Raw genomic sequence first — 19,665 nt, forward strand, 5'->3', positions numbered from 1 at the left:
AGGTAGATTGAAAAGCAGTTCAATTTTTGATTTTCGTGCAAAAATAATTATCTGGAGGAGCGCTAAGTAAGAAATAGTCAATTTCCCTTTTTTGTTTTTTACGTCTAACGCTTTACTCAGATATTTTTTCAATCCAGGTACTCGATCCAATAGTTGTGGTAGTACCAATAGTTGCGCTACTATTAATTATTAATGCATATTTTTGTCACCGTTGCATTTTAGATAAAACAATTATATTCATTATATAAAACAGGTTTTTAGAAGTATTGGTAGTTAGAATACACCATTTAAAATGCCAATTTTCCAAAATCCAACGCGCAGTTGGAGCGCACAAATATAGGCGCTCATCTATTGTTTTGCTACGATGTTTTTTCACTTAGCAACCTAGCAATGTATATGGAATACCACAATTAAAGGAATCAAACTTAATTAAGGAAACATTAGCGCAACTGTTGGTACAATATAATTGAATCGGAAAATTCATTTTTTCTTTATAAAGCTTCTCGTACAACGAAAGCAATTGTCTTGCCTTGTGACAAATACCTTTATTAGCGCAACTAATGGATCATCTACCCTATATTACAGAATGTAAACTACCAATAGAAACATTCTGATGTCAATCATTTTGTAATAGATGTACTTTATCTTTAAAAGTAAAAAAGAGAATATTCACGTCACAACTTTTTTTCGAAATTTTCCCTAATTATTGTTTATGAGAGAAGATAACTTTTGAACGCATGGTCAGAATGTTGTGATATTAATATCAAAATGACAAAAAATCTGTTCGAAACAGATTTTTTATATTTTCAATTCAAAACCAATTTTGTATGTGGCTGTGAACGTTCAGAAGCGACCGTTAAGTAAAACTGCGTCAACACTCAGTTCAACACTGATTTGAAGTTTAATTTCGTGTGCAATTATTTGAATTCCAATTCTAAAACTGATTTCAAATGTAATTTCAAGTTTAATCTCAAGTTCAATTCGAATCCGTTTTACTTCTAATCTCAATTTCAATTTTAAATTCAATTTAGAGCAAAAATTTAAATCCAATTTCAACTTTGATTTCGAATCCAAAATTAATTCCAATTCCAAGCCTAATTGATGAATTAGGTCTGAATACTTTTCGATTTTAGTTTCATGTTTCTTGACTAAGGAAAGGACGCGTGATATCGGTGCAATCAGATCGAAGTAAACCGCGACCAACGAACGTAAGTCAAATTACTTGCTTACTTAAAACAATTTATCGTGGTTTGGTTGATCGTCTTTCTCTAGTCCTAGTGCCTAGCCGTAATTCCTTTAAAGTGAAGCAATTTTGGAAAGCACAATTTTACCGGTACATTTCTACGGACGGAAACGTTAGATACAGCATCCCTCTTGAAACTTTCGTACCCGTTAAAACCGGCTGATTTCCTGTGCAGAACATCTGCATCATGACGCAACAGGTCAGGTCAGTTTGCATTGCTTTCAGAAACGAAACGGACAGAAGTTGCAGGAAAGGAATGGACTAGATCGGGAAACTAAAAAATGCCTTACGCTATACAATATGAGAATACGGATGTTTAATCAATTTGTGTTTCGCTGTATGTGCTTGTATTGCTCGTGTTGTTGGCTCCAATTGAAACATTTTCGGTGCATTCATTTTCGTTGATATTGACTGAATCCGCATGGAGTAGAAAAATAAACAGTGTGTAACTTTCCATTCATTAATTTTATTTACCTAATATTTACAGTTTCATGTTCACTACACTAAAGCATACCGATTATCGTATGTACACACTCGAAAACCTACACTAGCTCAAAACATTGTTAAAACACCGGTCTGAACTAGTTGTACAATGATTCTACTGCTCTATAGGACATATACAGCAAACTTACTAATCTGACTGGGTCAAATAAATTAGCGATTTTACGACTTCTTAGGGACTACCCGTTCTCTATGAAAAAATAGACTAAGAACCAAAAAAACCCACACTTTCTAGCCTTACCAACTACTACACTGGATTAAAAACATATTATACTCGAACTAGATTGCATGTGATGAAACCATGTATTTTTTTCGTATCACAATTTCTGGTGGACTGAATCGTTTTAAGGTCAGCAGGCACTCATTTCCTGCTGTGTCTTTGATAAGTTTGAGCAAATTCGATAGTAAAAGAATTGTTTTTTTTTTGTCAACCCCAGCTGAACTGAAGAGTGGAATAAAAAATCAACGAAAATGTCTTCTATTTGCCATGCTCTCTATATTCCTAGCATGGAAAATCACTTTGTCATCCGGTAGGACCACACCCCCAGGAGGGTGGTATGTCGATTGTAAAGTTTCTAATTCACTCCTGTTCCAGCAGTGTGGCCGAAAAATTGTTTTCCTTGCTGCGGTCGGTCGGTGTGCCATGGTTTCGTCCGTTCGTCCGTCGGTCGGTTGGTTCGGTACGTACCTATCTACAGTAGCTTCCTCGGTCAGTACAGTACACACATGATTCAATTTGTTGCAAGCTGGATGCTGTTGGTTTTACGTGACCCGTTCGCATAGCTTTCCGATTCTTTTCGGTTGAAGTGTTCTACCCTTTGTTGGTTTGGTGGAACAATCTTTTAGTCACAGCAGAGCTGCCTGGAATATTTGTCTCACAGTAATGGTAAATTATTCAGCGTACGAAATGTGTTTTTTCTTTGTTCGATGGAGACGCAAGGTTGGAAGTTGTCCTACTGTGTACTATCTAAAATGTGCATCACGCTCAACCTATCCTATCGCTTGTACTGTAGCCAACATGTTACAGTGTCCTACGAAACTAGCCTTGCAATCCAGTTTCGTAATTTTAATAGTTTTTGCATGTGATTAAAAAAGGAGAATTTGGCATTGACCGTTTGCTCGGTATCCTGACTGACTGCTAATACACACACGCATTCTCACTCACTAACATTTAAGGTTGCTTTTGGTGTGATGTTTCGGACGTTTGGATTGGGACTTCTTGACTCGTAAGCTTGACTATCATCTATTAGCGGTAGCTGCGTTTGTATTCTGTGAAGAGTGCGCTTAGTGTATCTTTTCCTTGGTTAGTTGGAAGATTTGCGGTTTCAGCACCCGCCGGATAACCTGACGCAACAGGTAGCCCGCCGCCAGGAAGAAACAAATCACGTCCAAGCAGTAGTAGGAGAAGAAACTGTAAAGGAAAATCCTATAATTGTTTGTTTATGCGAGGAAAGGATTTAACTTACGTCATATTCCTCGCGGGCGTTTGCAGGTGGTAGGCTCCATTGTGCCGCAGCACGTACTCCGTCCAGTAGATGGCCGTCTCCAGCGGGGTTGTCCTTTGATCCTTCAGTAACATCTGACGGCGTCTAAAAATAAATTCAGAAAAAAAAATAATCGTTCAAAACAACGTCACAAAGAACAGCAACTTACTTGGCATCGTTCCTATATTTGGGATCGTGTATCACCCGATGGATGGCTCGGACCAGCTGTTCGCTGGTCAGCGTTGTCAGATCTAGCTGCAGGGCGTAACCGTCGGCTTCCGCTTTGGCTGCGTTCGAATCGTGATCGCAGAACACGGGCATCGTGACCACCGGAACGCCATGGAAGACGGTTTCGAACATGCTGAGCAGACCACCGTGCGTCACGAAAGCTCGCAGTTTTCGATGGCCGAGGATGTCTTGCTGCGGTAGCCACCGACCGAGTCTGACGTTCGACGGAAGATCCTTGATCGACGCGCTAGCTTCGTACTTCCATAACACTCGATACGGAAGCCGAGCGAAGGTCTGTATTAGCAGCTGACGCAGTTGGTCCGGCATGTTAGCTGCTTTGACGGAGGATCCCATCGAAACGTAGATAAAGCCCGATTCACCAGACCCGGAGATGAAATCTTCCAAATCTTTCGGCAGCGGTCCAGCAGGTTTACAGTGAATGCAAGCAATTTCGGCGATGTTCGGCAGGTTCGGACGAGGATAGGTAACTGTGGCGTGTCCATTTTGTAGGATGAAGCTCACATTCCGCGAGAGGTCCCAAACGTTCGGAACGTCCGTTCCGAGATGTCGTCGAACAACCGCCTGCAGTACGGCAAGACTAGACTGCGGAAAACAAATAAAAAAGCATCGATTAACCTTTTGCTGGTCTGGATTATCAATCAACATCAAACAAGTTCGAAGTGTACGGTGCGAAATCCTTGTCCCTTAGTTTGGAGTATTCAGTGCGAAACATGACCAAAAGCGACGCATTTTTGCAATAATAAATTCACCGTCTATCGACAAACAAGTGGTTCAAGTTGAACCGGCCATCAACGCGCGGAGAGTAAAACACATACGTAAGGTGAAGCAGTCGGTCATTTTCAGCGGGCGGCCATGCAAAGTATGGTCGTTAAGGCAAACATGCGAATTTTCCACCCCGGTCTCGCTAATTACGTACGTCGCCAGCCTTAGCCGTGTGACCGTGCATTGGATGCACAATTTTTCAGATGCGGTCATCGTAAACGTGCGTGGATGATGGATGTAAGAAACATAGGCAGAGAGAGAGAGAGGGAGGCATCAGTGAGGTGTAGGTGGTTTCAGGACGGAACAGTGCTGATTTTGAGATAACATGCCGCAGTTGCTTGGGCGCTAGGTCAACTGATCTGATGGTCGTCAGTGACTGGGTGACATTAGTTAAATGATTGTCGATTAGCTGGCAACGTAGCTTGGTACTCAGTAGGAAGGATTGACTCGGAACATGTCAGTGCCTACATAGCAGATGGTTTTAAAATGTTTCCGTGCCTGCATATTGTTGCTATTAATTAACGTTCTTAATGGCAATTTATGACTACATTTCAAAAAATTAAAATAAATTATAATAAATAAGAGAATAATACAGGAACAGAACTAATGGAAACAATCTTTTTCTTTATTGATAATCGATTTAATCGATTTTAGTTGTTCATTCGAACACAGACATCAAATTCGTCTAGGTTTAATCATCGCAAAGAACCTTCGGCCAGTTGGAACAGGGAAACTTTGTCGCTTTTTCTGACACACTTGCATCAAATTAGTCTAGGTTTATTTGCCGTACGTAAAAAATCTTCGACCTGTTGGGACGAGGAAATTTTCTCACTTTTTCTGGCGCACTACCCAAGCACAAATATCAAATTGGCCTAACTTAAATCATCGTGAAGAATTCATTTTATTGGAACGAGGAGATTCTGTCTCCTAAAAGAAAAGTAATCCAAATCATATGAAAATAACGTAAACGTTAGAGGGTTAAGCGGGTTAAACCCTCTGGCGTGTGGGGCATGTGCCCCACCTTCTATACAAAATTAATGTATAACAAAACAATTCCTCAAGGTGTGGAAGCAGGAAGGGAATTCCGGAGTCATATCTTCAATAGCCTAGTATGTTTTCGTGAAGTAAATTCAGTGCCGAAGCGTGACATTGTGGCGCCCATGGCGAAGACCCGATTTAACACTCCTTCGTCTCTTAAATCAGTGCTCCTTCCAAGTTTTTTTTTTTTTGCTAAGGATTTAAGCCCCCAACCAGATTCTGAACCTGAACTAATTTCTGGACCACAGTTTTTTCAGATATTATTTTAAATTTTGTAACATACAGTCACCCCAGTATTACGGGCCACCCAGTATTATGGGCCAGTCTATACTTTACGTTAGTTTTATACATAGAAAACTAATATTTAACCATCGAGTATGAGTTTAATAGACAGAAGCAACATTCCGCTGCATGCTTGACAGCAATACATTTAGTTCCAATGCGCTAATTTTCCTAGTTTTCCGAAAATTGTCAGTAGGCTCCAATCGACCGTCGATTTGTTGTTATTTTTGCGGTTGTTATAAAAAGTCAGTAGTGAATTATAAGCTGAATAGCGGCGTACATTTTTATGTCTGGGCGCAAAATGGATGGAAATCGAGGGAATGGGTATGTATTCATTGAATGATGGTGAAACCACCTAGAAAAATTCATTTTCCGCTTTAATATACGAAGTTAAACAATGGCCCATAATACTGGGAGCAAAATTAACTTTTCCCAGTATTATGGGTCAAGCATATAAATCAACAGTACTCGCTGTTTTTGACTAAAATTGTAATTTGTTTTCAGTAAAACGAAAAAACGTGCAAGGAAAATCAATATACAGAAATCGAAGCACTGTGATCCTGATATATTGCATCACACTCTTGATCTAGCAAGACAAACTGACAAAGTTCAGGAAGTTGCAAGGGATCACAATCTACCGTACAGTACAGTTCCGCGTTAATTTTGGAATCTATCCAAAACTAATACGCTAGGACCAAATACTTTTCCTCTTCCTGAACTTACTTACTTTACTTATTGTTAGTTGGCTAGCCGTCCTAAGACAAAACCTGATGAACGAATCTCCAATGCATTCGGTTGCGGGCCAACGCTCTCCAATTCTTCGGACACCGTGTACTCTCCGCCACATCTCGCTCCACCTAGTCTGACTATCTTGCTTACTGCGCCCCTGGTCATCTTATTCCTACCGGTTTTAAAGGAAATACCATCTTTACAGAATAGTTGTTCGGTATTCTTGCAACTTGTCCTGCCTATCGTGTCCGTTTAGCTTGTCGCTTTTTGTATATTTGGTTTGCCATAGAGACCATCACATTGATGAAGCCCTCTGTGTGATTCGAATGAACTTGGACAGTCCATTCGAAATCTGAACACAGAATTTAGTACCATCCATCATAGATTGAATCAGTTTGATGAGCTTCCTGAAAAAGAAGCTAAAATTGAATCTAACCTTACCTCACTCAGACAGTTGCTGAGTTCAGTACAAGATACATCAAGATCCCTAAATCGCGAGAATCACACACACACACACACACATACACACACACACATACACACACACACACACACACACACACACACACACACACACACACACACACACACACACACACACACACACACACACACACACACACACACACACACACACACACACACACACACACACACACACACACACACACGAGCGCGCGCGTTTTTTTCGAAATAAAACCAATTTTGTTTCACTGACCCATAATACTGGGAACATTGACCCATAATTCTGACCAGGTTTAAAAGTGGCCCATAATACTGGGAATAGATTATGCTTACATTTTGTTGTTCTGCAAAAAAGTATGGGGTTTTGGAACAAGATTGCCTACAGGACATCAATTTATGAAATATTTATAACCAATTAAGTTAAAAATAAACTGTAAATTATTTAAATCTGTGTTTCTACCAATAATTTTATAGCATCATCATGCTTAACTGGCCCATAATACTGGGATGACTGTATTTAGGAACAGATTTAGACTAGATTCTGGACTATATTTTGATCCCCACATTTCGGACTAGATTTTGTTTTAAACCTTTTGGATTCGGATTCGGACCTAAAGCAGATTTTGGGCCACACAGTTTTTTCCACCAGATCCAATCAGATTATTGATCAGGTTTTGAAAAACATTCCGGACCTGGACTATATTTTGGACCACATTTTTTATCAATTTTTGTTTCAGTTTTCGGAACAAATGTGGACTACATTCTGGACCAAATTTTGAATCACATTTTTGATCAGATTTTGAATTAAATTTTGGACCCAGATTCCAAACCTAATCTGGACCTGCATCATATTTTGGACCACATTTTTATCAGTGTTGGACCAGCTCTTGGATAAGACTTTTAGCCACATTTTTATCACATTTTGGACCCCATTTTTGATCAGATTCTGAACTTCGACCACATTCTGGATCTGAATCAGATCTTGAAGCTGCATCAGATTCCAGACAAGAATTTGGACCACATTTTTATTAGATTGGTACCAGATTGTCGATACTTTGGACCATATTTTTTATCAAACTTTGGACCAGATTCTGTATCTGTACTGGACTGTGAACGCTCTGCCCTGCATTACATTTTAACCATTTTAAATGCTTTTGGACCATGTTTATAGACTTGGATCGGGACTAAATCGCGGACCACATTTTTTATCAAATTTCGTTTTAGATTTTGTAACAAATTTTGGAACCGAATTTAACTAAATTCTGAACCAGATTGTAGATTACATTTTTGGTTAGATTTTGGTCGTATTTTAGATGCTGGACCTGAACCAGACATAGGACCTACCTCCATAAGATTCTAAACCAGATTTTAGACCACATTTTTTTCTAACTTGGACCAGGTTTTAGATAATATTTTAGACCACATTTTTTATCAGATTTTGGATCAGATGTGGGACCATATTTTGAACCACATTCTGGGCCAAAATGAAATTTTGGGCCTGGATCAAATTTTTTATCAGATTTTGACCAGATTCTCAAATTGCATCAGATTATAAATCAGATTCAGGGCCACATTTTCGATTAGATTTTGATCTGAACTCAGATTATCAGATGAACTTCCATCAGAGTCTGAACCAAATTTTGAACCACAGTTTTATCAAATTTGGTCCAGTTTTTGGATAAAAGTACGTCCACTATAGTGTCCCTTTTTCAGTCCGATTTCATATCAAAATCAAATATGAATTTAATTCCAATTTCGACATAGTTTTGCTGTCCAATTTCGTATTACATTTCAAGTCTAATTTCAAGTGCAGTTTCAAGCCCAATTTCAAGTATAGCTTCAAGTGGAATTTAAAGCCCAAAGTATATATTTCAAGCACAATTTGAAGTCTAATTGAGGTATTCAATGTTCAGCCACTTGGTTTTACTTGAATTTTACAAAGGTTTTATTGTGGTATTAATCATTATTACTGGTTTTATTATAGTATTACGCAATATCAATAGGATACGAGTCAAAACACACTTATAGCCAGCTATAAAATCATAATAAAACTGTTAATAAAGCAAATTTATTGTGGTTGCATATAACGGGTGGCAACTAAAATTTTGGATTTTTTTCGCGGCTCTTATGCTCAACAACAAACGAGCTCAGAGAGAAATGAGAGTATGTATGTGTTACCTCTCTCTCTTTCCTATTTTTGCTAACATTTTTTGTTTTGTTTATGTTGGCCCAGTTTTGCTAAAAATGACGTCGAAACAAGAAGTATTTTTGGAGCGCGATGTACACTTCTACGAACTGCAACAGAAATCTCGGCAAAAAGTATACGGTATAACATTTAAAAGGCAAATATGTGGCCCCTTCGACTGTTTACCATATCCTAAGATGCCGAACAACTATTCGCAAGCAAGGTAGTGGAAGACCAGTCAAAATTATGGACGAAGAAAAACAACGTTCTCTTTTTCGTTTTTTCAACAACAAGCCCTTTGGTTTGGCTATCAATTAAGATGCACCAGATGAATGTTGGAAGAAAATTTGGATCTCGTTTCTACAAAAACATCATGAAGATGGACAATACGTGTTTTGGCCGGATACAGCATCATCGCATTACGCAAAAAAAAATAACGTTCCTGAATACCCATTCGATCCCATTTTTACCCAAAAACCACGACTAAAAAATCGCCCAGTACGCCCAATCGAAGATTTCTTCGGGATTTTGAGTTCCTTGGTGAACAAAAATAACTGGAGTGCCACGTATTGCAAACAGCTGATTGGTAGAATCAAGAGATGCATTCGCAAATTTGACATGCCAGCCGTACAACGCTCCTGTTTCGAGGTCAAACGGAAGCTTCGCCGAACAGCTGATTACGGACCGTTTTTAAATGTACACTAATTTTTTTTAAACAAGGATAATCAGCCTTATTCTTGTTTTCGTTCGAATGACATTCGTTCGAAAATTAAGCCGATTGGTATTCTTGTTTTCGTTCGAATTAATTCGTTCGTACGTACGTTCGAACGCCTCTTCCTTTTGCTCATTCGAATATGAGAATATTGCTTCCCGATTCGTTCGAAATAAACTATTCGTACGAATGTAGGATACGGCCGTAAACAAGAATAAAGGTGAATGTATCTTTTTTTTTTTTTTAATTCTATATTAGAGAGGTTTTCAGCCTGCGGCTGGTTCGCCTCTCGAATGTATCTTTAATTTCGGTAAATCAGATCTTCTTCATGTATCTTTGTCTTTTTCTGACAACTTGAGAAAAAAATTCCAAAATTTTAGTTGCCACCCGTTATTCACCCGTTATTCTTGTTTTCGTTCGAATGATATTCGTTCGAAAGTTAAGCCGATCCGTATTATTGTTTTCGTTCGAATCAATTCGAACGTTCGAGCTCCCCTTCCTTTTGTACATTCGATTATGAGAATAGTGCTTCCCGATTCGTTCGAAGCAAACTATTCGAACGAATGCAGGATACGGCCGTAAACAAGAATAAAGTTGACGAAAAACTGGTTGGCTGCGAAACATCTCTTGTAAACTTTCTATAAGTGGGGCGTAGCAATACAATATGATGCACCATTTAAAATTGATCTTATTACGGTTGCTTGGCAAACTGCAATTAATCTGTTAGTTTTATAGCGCCATTAAAACGGTAACATGACTCAAATTTATTGCTGCTATTCACCTTTATTCTTGTGTACGACCGTATCCTGCATTCGTACGAATAGTTTGTTTCGAACGAATCGGGAAGCAATATTCTCATATTCGAATTAGCAAAAGGAAGGGACGTTCGAATTGATTCGAACGAAAACAAGAATAAGAATCGGCTTAACTTTCGAACGAATGTCATTCGAGCGAAAACAAGAATAAGGCTGATTATAAGGAATATTAGAGTTCAACACCGAAATCATTTTTTTTATGCGAGGCCATATTGCTATATTCTAGTATTTTGACTTAGCTCGCAAACAAAAATTCTTCAAAGCAAATTGTTTTACTGAAAGAAAGTTATTCACCCTTATTCTTGTTTTCGTTCGAATGATATTCGTTCGAAAGTTAAGACGATTCGTATTCTTGTTTTCGTCCGAATCAATTCGAACGTTCGAGCTCCCCTTCCTTTTGTTTATTCGAATATGAGAATAGTGCTTCCCAATTCGTTCGAAGCAAACTATTCGTACGCATGCAGGATACGGCCGTAAACAAGAATAAAGGTGATTATCAATCAGTTTTCCTGTCACAGGAAGCAATTAAAATGATGTTGCTGGAAATTGAGATTGACTAACTGAATCTGTTTATTTTTTTTAAACAACCAGTTTTCGAAAATTGCAAAATTTCGATGGAGCGTTGATTTTATCCACCTGATTTTGTCGATATGCACGACAAAATTTAATGCGCATATGCTGCAAACCAGCGGAGACGGCTGACATCTGACAGTAAAATTTAAACTTTTCTGCCCACGAAGTTATTTTGAAGTTAATAAAACTGGCGGACTGATTTAGCTTTTTACCAGAGCAAGCTGCAACGGTTTACAGCTTTGTAGCGATAGGCTTCATTAATTTATTGCAGTAGCTGTCAAGCAGCGAAAAGTATAATCGATTTTATGGTTTTAAGCTTATAAGCTGAGAACCTCTTTAAGAGGTTGTGAAAACATTCTGAAAAGTGGGCACCTTGGTCGTAAGGCAGTTTTAAGGCGGTCATCAGGAGGTTCTGGTGGAGTTCATAGTTCTATAAGCAGTTTTGAAATTGGTCATGAAAACCTTTCATGAAACGGAATAAAATTTACAATTCTTACTTGGGAGTCCAATTTCAAGCCCAAATTCTAATATAATCTAATTTTAATAACAACTGCGGTGTAAAGTTCCTTTTTTTGTCCAATTCCAAGTCATATTTAATATCCAACTTTAAGCTCAATTTCCAGTTCATTTTTATGCCAAATTTTGAATTTTAGGTTCACAGCCTTAGGGGAGTTGAAACAGGACTTCAAATGGGATCAAGTCGGACTTAAAATGGGACTTAAAAATTGAACTTGAAACTGGAATTAAATTCGGTTTGCAATTGGATATGAAATAGCTATCGTCCGGTCAGCGATATAAAAGGCCTATCGTCGTAGATTCGAATCTCAACTACGAGAGGCTGTGAGAGTTAGTCGTGAGGATTGTAATACTCGCCTCGCAATTGTCCTGAATTCTATTAGTTAAGTGGAATGTAGCACCAAGGTTTTGCTGTTATTGAAGTTGCAATTGCAATAGAAGTAAAAATGGGACTTAATCTGGGACATTGAATAGGGCTTGCCATGAATCATTGTAGGTCGCTTTCGAATAAATTTTTCGCCAGATGAACATCAGCCGTCTATCATATTTGTGTTGAATGGCATAACTTCTTCCGATTCATCTTTTTTGGCATTAGTGAAGCAGACATTTCTGAAATTGGACTTAATATGGGATTTATATCGGACATTAAATTGAACTTTGTTGTTGGAATAGGATTTGAGCAAGCAAGCTTTGGGCTTAAATGTCTTTATAAGACTTGGCTCATCTCTATCGACAGACTTCACAGCCGGCTATTAGAGTACAGAACAGTTACGGGGCCAGCGCAACAATCCTACTGACTCTATCTGGCAGCACCGCCTAGGCGAAATTCGAACAGACGACGACTGGCTTGTTAGAGCACTACGCGGGCGACCAAGGTGCGTAATGCCACAGGTCAGCACGTGGAAAGACACAGACAGAAGAAGTTGCAGTGAACCCTTCCGGGAGAAAAGGCGCTGCCTGGAAGAGCAGCAATATGAGGAGGTGGCACGGCTGGGTCGTTCTCATGAAACGTGAAAGTTCTTCCAGTAATTGAACGGATCCCGCAAAGTCTATGTTCCGTGAGTCGAAACGTTGAAAATCCTAAAAGAAAACAAGACCAACATTATAATTCAACTCTGAACTAAAGGCGGTCAAGTCTAAACATGAAAAATGTTTTATCAAAACATAGTCTTCATCGTTCAGATCAATTCGATCAAAATAATATACCATCTGGTAATTATCCTGTTTTGGTTTTCGTAATTTGATGTCTACTTTTTAATTGCAATAATGCTGACATTATTACAGAATTTTTTTTCGACTGCTTATTTTTACCGGCCAATTATTACTAATTATTTTCTGTCGCCCACTTTTATGGGGCTGTAATAAATGTGTGCCTACAACCTGTTGGCAATTATATGTCTCCGCCACGTCGTCACTGATTTTAGGTTACGCGGTATGCGTAACGATTTTTCGCGCTCGCTCGGTCAGGGGTAGCTGCTGGCTTGACCGAGAACGGGCAAGCCACATAGCTACCAACCAACTAGAACGATCTAAATTGATTACGTTATCTCGTCATTCGTCGCGTTCGAAAGCCGCTTGACTCAGAAGCGGCCATTCGGCTAAACAGATTTGCTACATTAAACAGCACCGAACTGTGCAGGCAGATAGATACGTGTGCCTCATCAGGTTTGGGTAGAGATTGGAAAATAGTGGAACGCCGTGGTCTAGAAAATTGACCACTTTACAGAACGACCATTTTTGTCGCGTAGGGAAATATGATGTGAGATAGGCATCCGAGAGATTTTTTGGATCATTACCATGCAAGTTGCTATAAAAACCGTATCGCAATTAATTTTATTTATGAAATCTAATCAGGCTTCAAGCATATTTAAGACCGGTTTACCTTTCTGAGCTCTCCAATGCTCTAGAACCGTCCGGTAATCGTGTACCTGTCGTACTCGAAGTGGACCTTCCTACACCCAGTGTTTTCGCACCATGATAGTTGCTCTTTGGTCTTTGCATCCAACCTTCAGGGCTGCTGAGGACGCTGATTTTACGCACCGACATGCCACGGACTACGGACACGTATGTTGACCACAAACATGGTCTATCGTGCGGTTAAGGTCAAACACGTTGTAGGGTTGACAATTTTTCTTTTAATTGGAAGCTCATCACAGCAGGCGAAGCTACCGCGTACTTAGGGGATGGTGAAGTCGTTCCAGAAGCTTTAGTTCTAGAACTTTGGGGTTGGGATCCTGATAATGACATGAATGTTACCGTTGTACGATGCCAATTGGACACTGTACAAATGTTTTGTTTACTTGTACTGTTACTGTTGTGTCAATTTTTCTCTATGCAACAAAATTTCTTCAAAAGTTTGGCTTCGATTCTCCCCCAGAAAAAAATTTCAAATATTATATTACTTACTTTTAAACAATAAATCGTCAGTGATCAATTATAAGTAAACCAGCCGCAGGCTGATTTCTCATATTAAATTAATCAAAAACAATCTTCACACAACATTGTCGAACATAGAAATGTCATTTTATGTCTAAAGGATTTCTTTTGGTGTTTTTTTTTCAATCCAAAATCATTTTCTATTATGGACTTCTTTATACAGTCAGTCCACAATCATGGGTCATTTTAGTTTTATCTGCCGATTAATGCGTGAATGTTATACTAATTACTTGATAAAATTGTTTTTATACGTAGCACTAATAAATTGAATAGTCATTGAGTGATTTTGAAACGGAAATTAGCAGTTAAAGCTAAAATGACCCACAATTGTGTGTGACCCATGATTGTCGACTGACTGGGTGTTAGGTAGCAAAGTGCAAGTATTTCAGGCGAAGATAGAAGACCACATTTGACGAAAAAAATCCTTCTATGTACATGATCAAATCTCAATCGTTATAGAGATATTAAACTAATTTAGTTTTCGGTTCTGTTCTCCTTAAATTAGCTCTAATACAAAAAGCATGCTAGCTAGCTCAATTTTGCTGCTTTAATTTGAAAGCTGGGAAAACTTAACAATGAAAATTTTCCTTAAACCTCCTACTTCATAAAATTTAGTAACTTTTCAGAAGCAAAAAACTTTGAAACAAGTGTTTCTCAAGGCGTTTTCATCAATTTTCGTCTAAAAATTCGTGATAAAGATGTTCGCTTATATTTACCAATTTGAAATTCTGGTACTGTTGTACAATTCGTTCTTTGACATGAAACGCCTACCTCTTTTAGTTTCGTTGGAATTTAATTTTAAACGCAACATGTTGAGTGTTACTTTACTATCTGAAAACTGTACGAATTCATACATCACGCATAGCACACCAGATCACCGCACAAGTTCTACAAGTTTTCCAAAACAAAAATGTTTTGGGCTCTATCAAAAAAACAAAAGTTTGTGTCACCCTAATAGGTGGATTCACGATCATACTAATAGTGCAAAAAGATGCGCTATATTTTATTACTAAACTTCTTCAAAGACACTAACCTTCTAAAACTAAGCGTTTTTTGCGTAAATACTAAAAATCGCGTATTTTCGAAACGGCACCACTGTGCAGTGGTCCGAAAACTGTCCCAATACGCTGAATTAGGCGTGCTTGCGGTACATGAAATGCGAAAATATTTTTGACCAAAACAATTACAAAATGGAGCCAAAATTATCAAAGTTTATGACACTCCGTATCACAAGTCTCGATTATTGTTTTCAAAAAGGTGTTAGTAAAAGGCATTGAAAGACGATTTAAAAGAAAATTAAACATTTCTCGAGCAACATGGGAAAAGGGCTTATGTGTAAGTGAGAGATTCTTTTCACGTCTCCTCTCTTCCGCTTATAACGGCGATGCAAATGCATTTGAACGGACTATTTTGCATATAATGATTCTGATTAAGAAACATTGCATTGGAATTTGGAATACAAGTTTAAGTCGTCGTGATAAGCGGAAGAGAGGAATCACAAAGAGAATGTCTCTTTGAACAAACTGAATAAAAAAAGCAAGAAGTGTCTTTTGAAAATGAGTGAGCTGACAAAAGAGCGAGAGCAATTCCAGCTCAAAACGCTGAAAAAAGACCATTTTTGACTCGACTATTTTTTATAGGAATGAAATTTTCCTGATGTGTTGGGTACCACGCAAGAACTCATTTTCCACTAATTTTGATTTTTGGCGTCAAGAGTAACTTTTCAAAAGGGCGTTTTGCCTTTCTACTATATAAATATATAGTATAAAGGTATAGAAATCACTTGGAAAACCGGAAATGGAAAGAAGGTCCTGCGGGCCGAATGTCATATACCATTCGACTCAGTTTCGAAAACTGAGCATTTTCTGTGTGTGTGTATGTATGTGTGTGTGTGTATGTGTGTGTGTGTGTGTGTATGTGACGCTTTTAATCTCACTCACTTTTCTCGGAGATGGCTGGACCGATTTTAATGTTCTTAGTGTCAAATGAAAGGTCTAGGTGTCCCATTGGTCGCTATTGAATTTCATACTGATCGGACTTTTAGTTCAAAAGTTATGTATAAAAATATGAAAAATATGGGACTTCATTATCTCATAGGTCACTTAACTGATTTGAACAAAATTGATTGCATATGAAAGAGGAGCCTTGCAAACCCTTAACTTCCAAATTTCATGACGATTGGGCTTGTAGTTTGAAAGTTACATAAAGAAATGTGAAAAAATAGTATTTAAAACATATTTTTGTAACATATAAGCATTAATTCAATGAAAAATATCACACATTTTATTATTATTTGAAAATTACTACTGAGATCTATCAAACGAAACCGAGTTATTTAAAATCGGACAGTTCATTCAAAAGTTATTTAAACTTTAACACTTAAGCACCGTATATTAAACCGTTAAAACGTGTGAATTCAAAACAAATGTTGATTGTATTCAATGTGTGTGATGTATGTGTGTATGTATGTATGTATGTATGTATGTATGTATGTATGTATGTATGTATGTATGTATGTATGTATGTATGTATGTATGTATGTATGTATGTATGTATGTATGTATGTATGTATGTATGTATGTATGTATGTATGTATGTATGTATGTATGTATTTATGTGTGTGTATGTGATCCCAAGCAGCAATGTGAGTTTGATTGTACTCTTATGGTGGTTTTCATGACCAATTTTGGTCTTGAATGTATGATGTATGAGTGTAATAAAACTCAAATTGTTACTTGGGATGACAATTTGCAATTTTTAAATTTGCATTGAAATTCAAGAAAAGATGTTTCTCACTTTTCTGAATCAATTGTCTGAAATTTTTGAAGCCTCTTAGTGGAATACGAAATTTGAAATTAAAGAAAAGAAAAAACTTTTACCGACTAAATCCCACTATTTAATATTTATTCGCAACAGATACGTATACGCTTTGAAATAAGACGCTGTTGAAGCCTGCACGTCGTAGGCGAACTACGTATCTGTTGCAAATAAATATTAAATAATGGGATTCAATCGAAAAGCTTTTTCTTTTCTTTGATTTCAGATTTCAATTGTCATTTTGTTCACTTGCTGTTACTCACAATTGTACACGAAAAGCAAACAGCGAAGAAAAGCAGTTAATTTAAGCATACCTTCATGCTGGTGTATAGGATTAAAAATGAGTTGATTTTTCCAAATAAATTTATACAAATTTCAAACAAATGTTGCGCATCAATAGATGCTCTTTTCAATCAATAGATACTAGAGCTTAGAAATGTTATATGAAAAATAGGAAGTAAACGTTGCACGGTAGTAATTTTGTAAGATTTGTTTTCGTTAATGACATTTTAAAGAACAGATGTCTTATGTCATGTATCATGTTTCAACAAATAAATCAAAAATGACAAGCACTGAAAATCATATCGATCATATTTCCCATTCTCAAGCATGTTTAAGGCGCAGCTTTTGCAACCCTCTTGTTTTCCTAACCCTCCAACATTGTAAAAACGATGCGATCAAGCTAATGACTATCTTTTCATGAAAGTACATTAAAAAAAAGCATAAGTTTTGATTTTCATGCAAAAATAATTATCTGAAGGAGCGCCAGCTAAGAAAAAGTTCAATTTCTCTTTTTCATATCTAATGCTCTATTCAGTTATTTTTTCTAATTCAGATATACTGCAAAATTGAAGCCAAGTAAACTAATAGTAAAATTTTGAGATTAATCATTTTGTTGTCGATATTCTTTGTCTTCAAAGGCGAAGTATAATAATAATTTTTCTGAACTCTTGTTTTTCAAAGATGCTAACTTTTGAACACATGGTATTAATTAATTATCAAAAAATCTGTTCTGAACACATATTTCATATTGTCAATTCAAAACAAGTTTCCTTCCTGTGGCTCTGAAGCCCGAAAGTTTAGGCCGACCGATTATAAAACTAAATAAGGTGTTACAAGTATTTACGCACACAAGGAAAGAAAATTTAATTATTCTACGCAATACGTTGTGAATTTTACTGGCAAATAAGGATTTTGAGGAATACGGAACGGATATTTAAAAATATAGTCAAGTTAATTATACATAGATGTTCCTGAGAAATTAAATGATGATTATTGTGACAGTAGAAAGGCTAGGTCACGCCGCTAGGTGGATTAATTCGGGTTTTTAGAAATGAGATTACTTTTTTTCAAAACATCATATCTTGAAAACTACTTATTTGATCAAAATGGCGTCAAAGGGAAAGTTGTAGGAAATTAAGTGTATTCTTAGAAAAAAAATTACACTGAAAGAAAAAACTTTTCAAAACCATGATAAAAATGATAACATGTCAATTATCTCAAAATCATCCCATGTTCATCGATAGCTCTTCACCAGATTTTAGGGCATTATTTAAGCTATCTCTTAAAAAAAAATTAGGCAAATCGGAGAGGGTGTTTTTGAGATAAGTGATATTTTATGATTTTTATCATGGTTTTTTCTTTTTAGATGTTAAATTTGCAATAACTTAAGAACGGCTGGGCTCAAGAAAAGATGCGTAGAATTTGATTTTGTTTGAGTTTTACCAAAAACTGCGGAATTTGGATATTTTTGAAATTTCAAAAATTAAAAATTAAATCCTTAAGAGTGTCCATCGATAGCTTTTCACCAGATTTTAGGGCATAGTTTAAGCTATCTTCAAAAAAGAAATTATGCAAATCGGAGGGGATGGTTTTGAGATATTATTGACATTTTATAATTTTTATCATGGTTTTCAAAAGTTTTTTCTTTCAGTGTATTTTTTTCCTAAAATACACTTAATTTCCTACAACTTTCCCTTTGACGCCATTTTGATCAAATAACTAGTTTTCAAGATATGTTTTGAAAAAAAGTAATCTCATTTCTAAATACGCCCTTTTGAAAAGTTACTCTTGACGATTAAAATCAAATTTTGTGGAAAATGACTTCTTGCGTGGTATCCAACACGTTAGGAAAGTTTCATTCTAATCAAAAATAGTCGAGTCAAATCGTTTTGCTAGTTGAGCTGGAATTGTTCGAGGGTGATAGAGCAAAAGTGAGAGAGTAAGACTCTGTGTGTGTGTGTGTGTGTGTGTGTGTGTGTGTGTGTGTGTGTGTGTGTGTGTGTGTGTGTGTGTGTGTGTGTGTGTGTGTGTGTGTGAGAGTGTGTGTGTGTGTGAGAGAGAGAGAGAGAGAAGTGAGAGTGGGATAGATGTAAAAGTGAGAAAGGGATAAGTAGATAGAAAGAAAGGAAGAGGAAAAGGAAGTGGGATGGATAGACAGAAGAGAGAGAGATAGAGACGTCTTCCCGCTTGGAGGGAGGTAGAAGGAGACGGGAAGAAGGAGGTAGGAAAGAGAGGAAAAAAGAAAGAGAGCACGAAGGAGCGAGCGAAGAAGAGAAATCATGAAAAGGGTGCAGGCAGAGAAGAGGAGAGGGGAGAGATAGAGAAAGATGAAAAGTGAATGAAAGAGAAAGAGAAATAGGAAGAGAGAGAAAGAGGAAGACAGAGGATAGAGTCTACACACTTAACAAAAAGCACCGAATTCGGTAAAATTTTACCGAAATCTAAACAGCTGAATGTTCGGTAAAAATGCACCAAGCAATACTAAAACCATATAGTTTGAAAGTGTAAGACGCCTCCAGAGAGCCCGCTATATGCCAATTTGTCGCGGGAGGCACTGAAAATGGTTGAAGAGGCCC

At 37.3% G+C, this 19,665-nt stretch overlaps 1 protein-coding gene across 1 annotated transcript in view; it reads right to left on the reverse strand.

Moving 5' to 3' along the window:
- Positions 1-3,028: 3,028 nt before the first annotated feature.
- LOC128742239 (UDP-glucosyltransferase 2) overlaps positions 3,029-19,665 on the reverse strand; it is a 28,809-nt gene continuing 12,172 nt past the window's right edge. Inside the window, exons 4-6 of the mRNA XM_053838530.1 lie at positions 3,398-4,059; positions 3,211-3,333; positions 3,029-3,155 (exon numbers count right to left, since the gene is read on the reverse strand). Of these exons, the coding sequence (XP_053694505.1) occupies positions 3,029-3,155; positions 3,211-3,333; positions 3,398-4,059 (912 nt within the window). The remainder of the gene's footprint in view (positions 3,156-3,210; positions 3,334-3,397; positions 4,060-19,665) is intronic.

Source organism: Sabethes cyaneus, chromosome 3 (genome assembly GCF_943734655.1).
Source record: "Sabethes cyaneus chromosome 3, idSabCyanKW18_F2, whole genome shotgun sequence".
NCBI lineage: Eukaryota > Metazoa > Arthropoda > Insecta > Diptera > Culicidae > Sabethes > Sabethes cyaneus.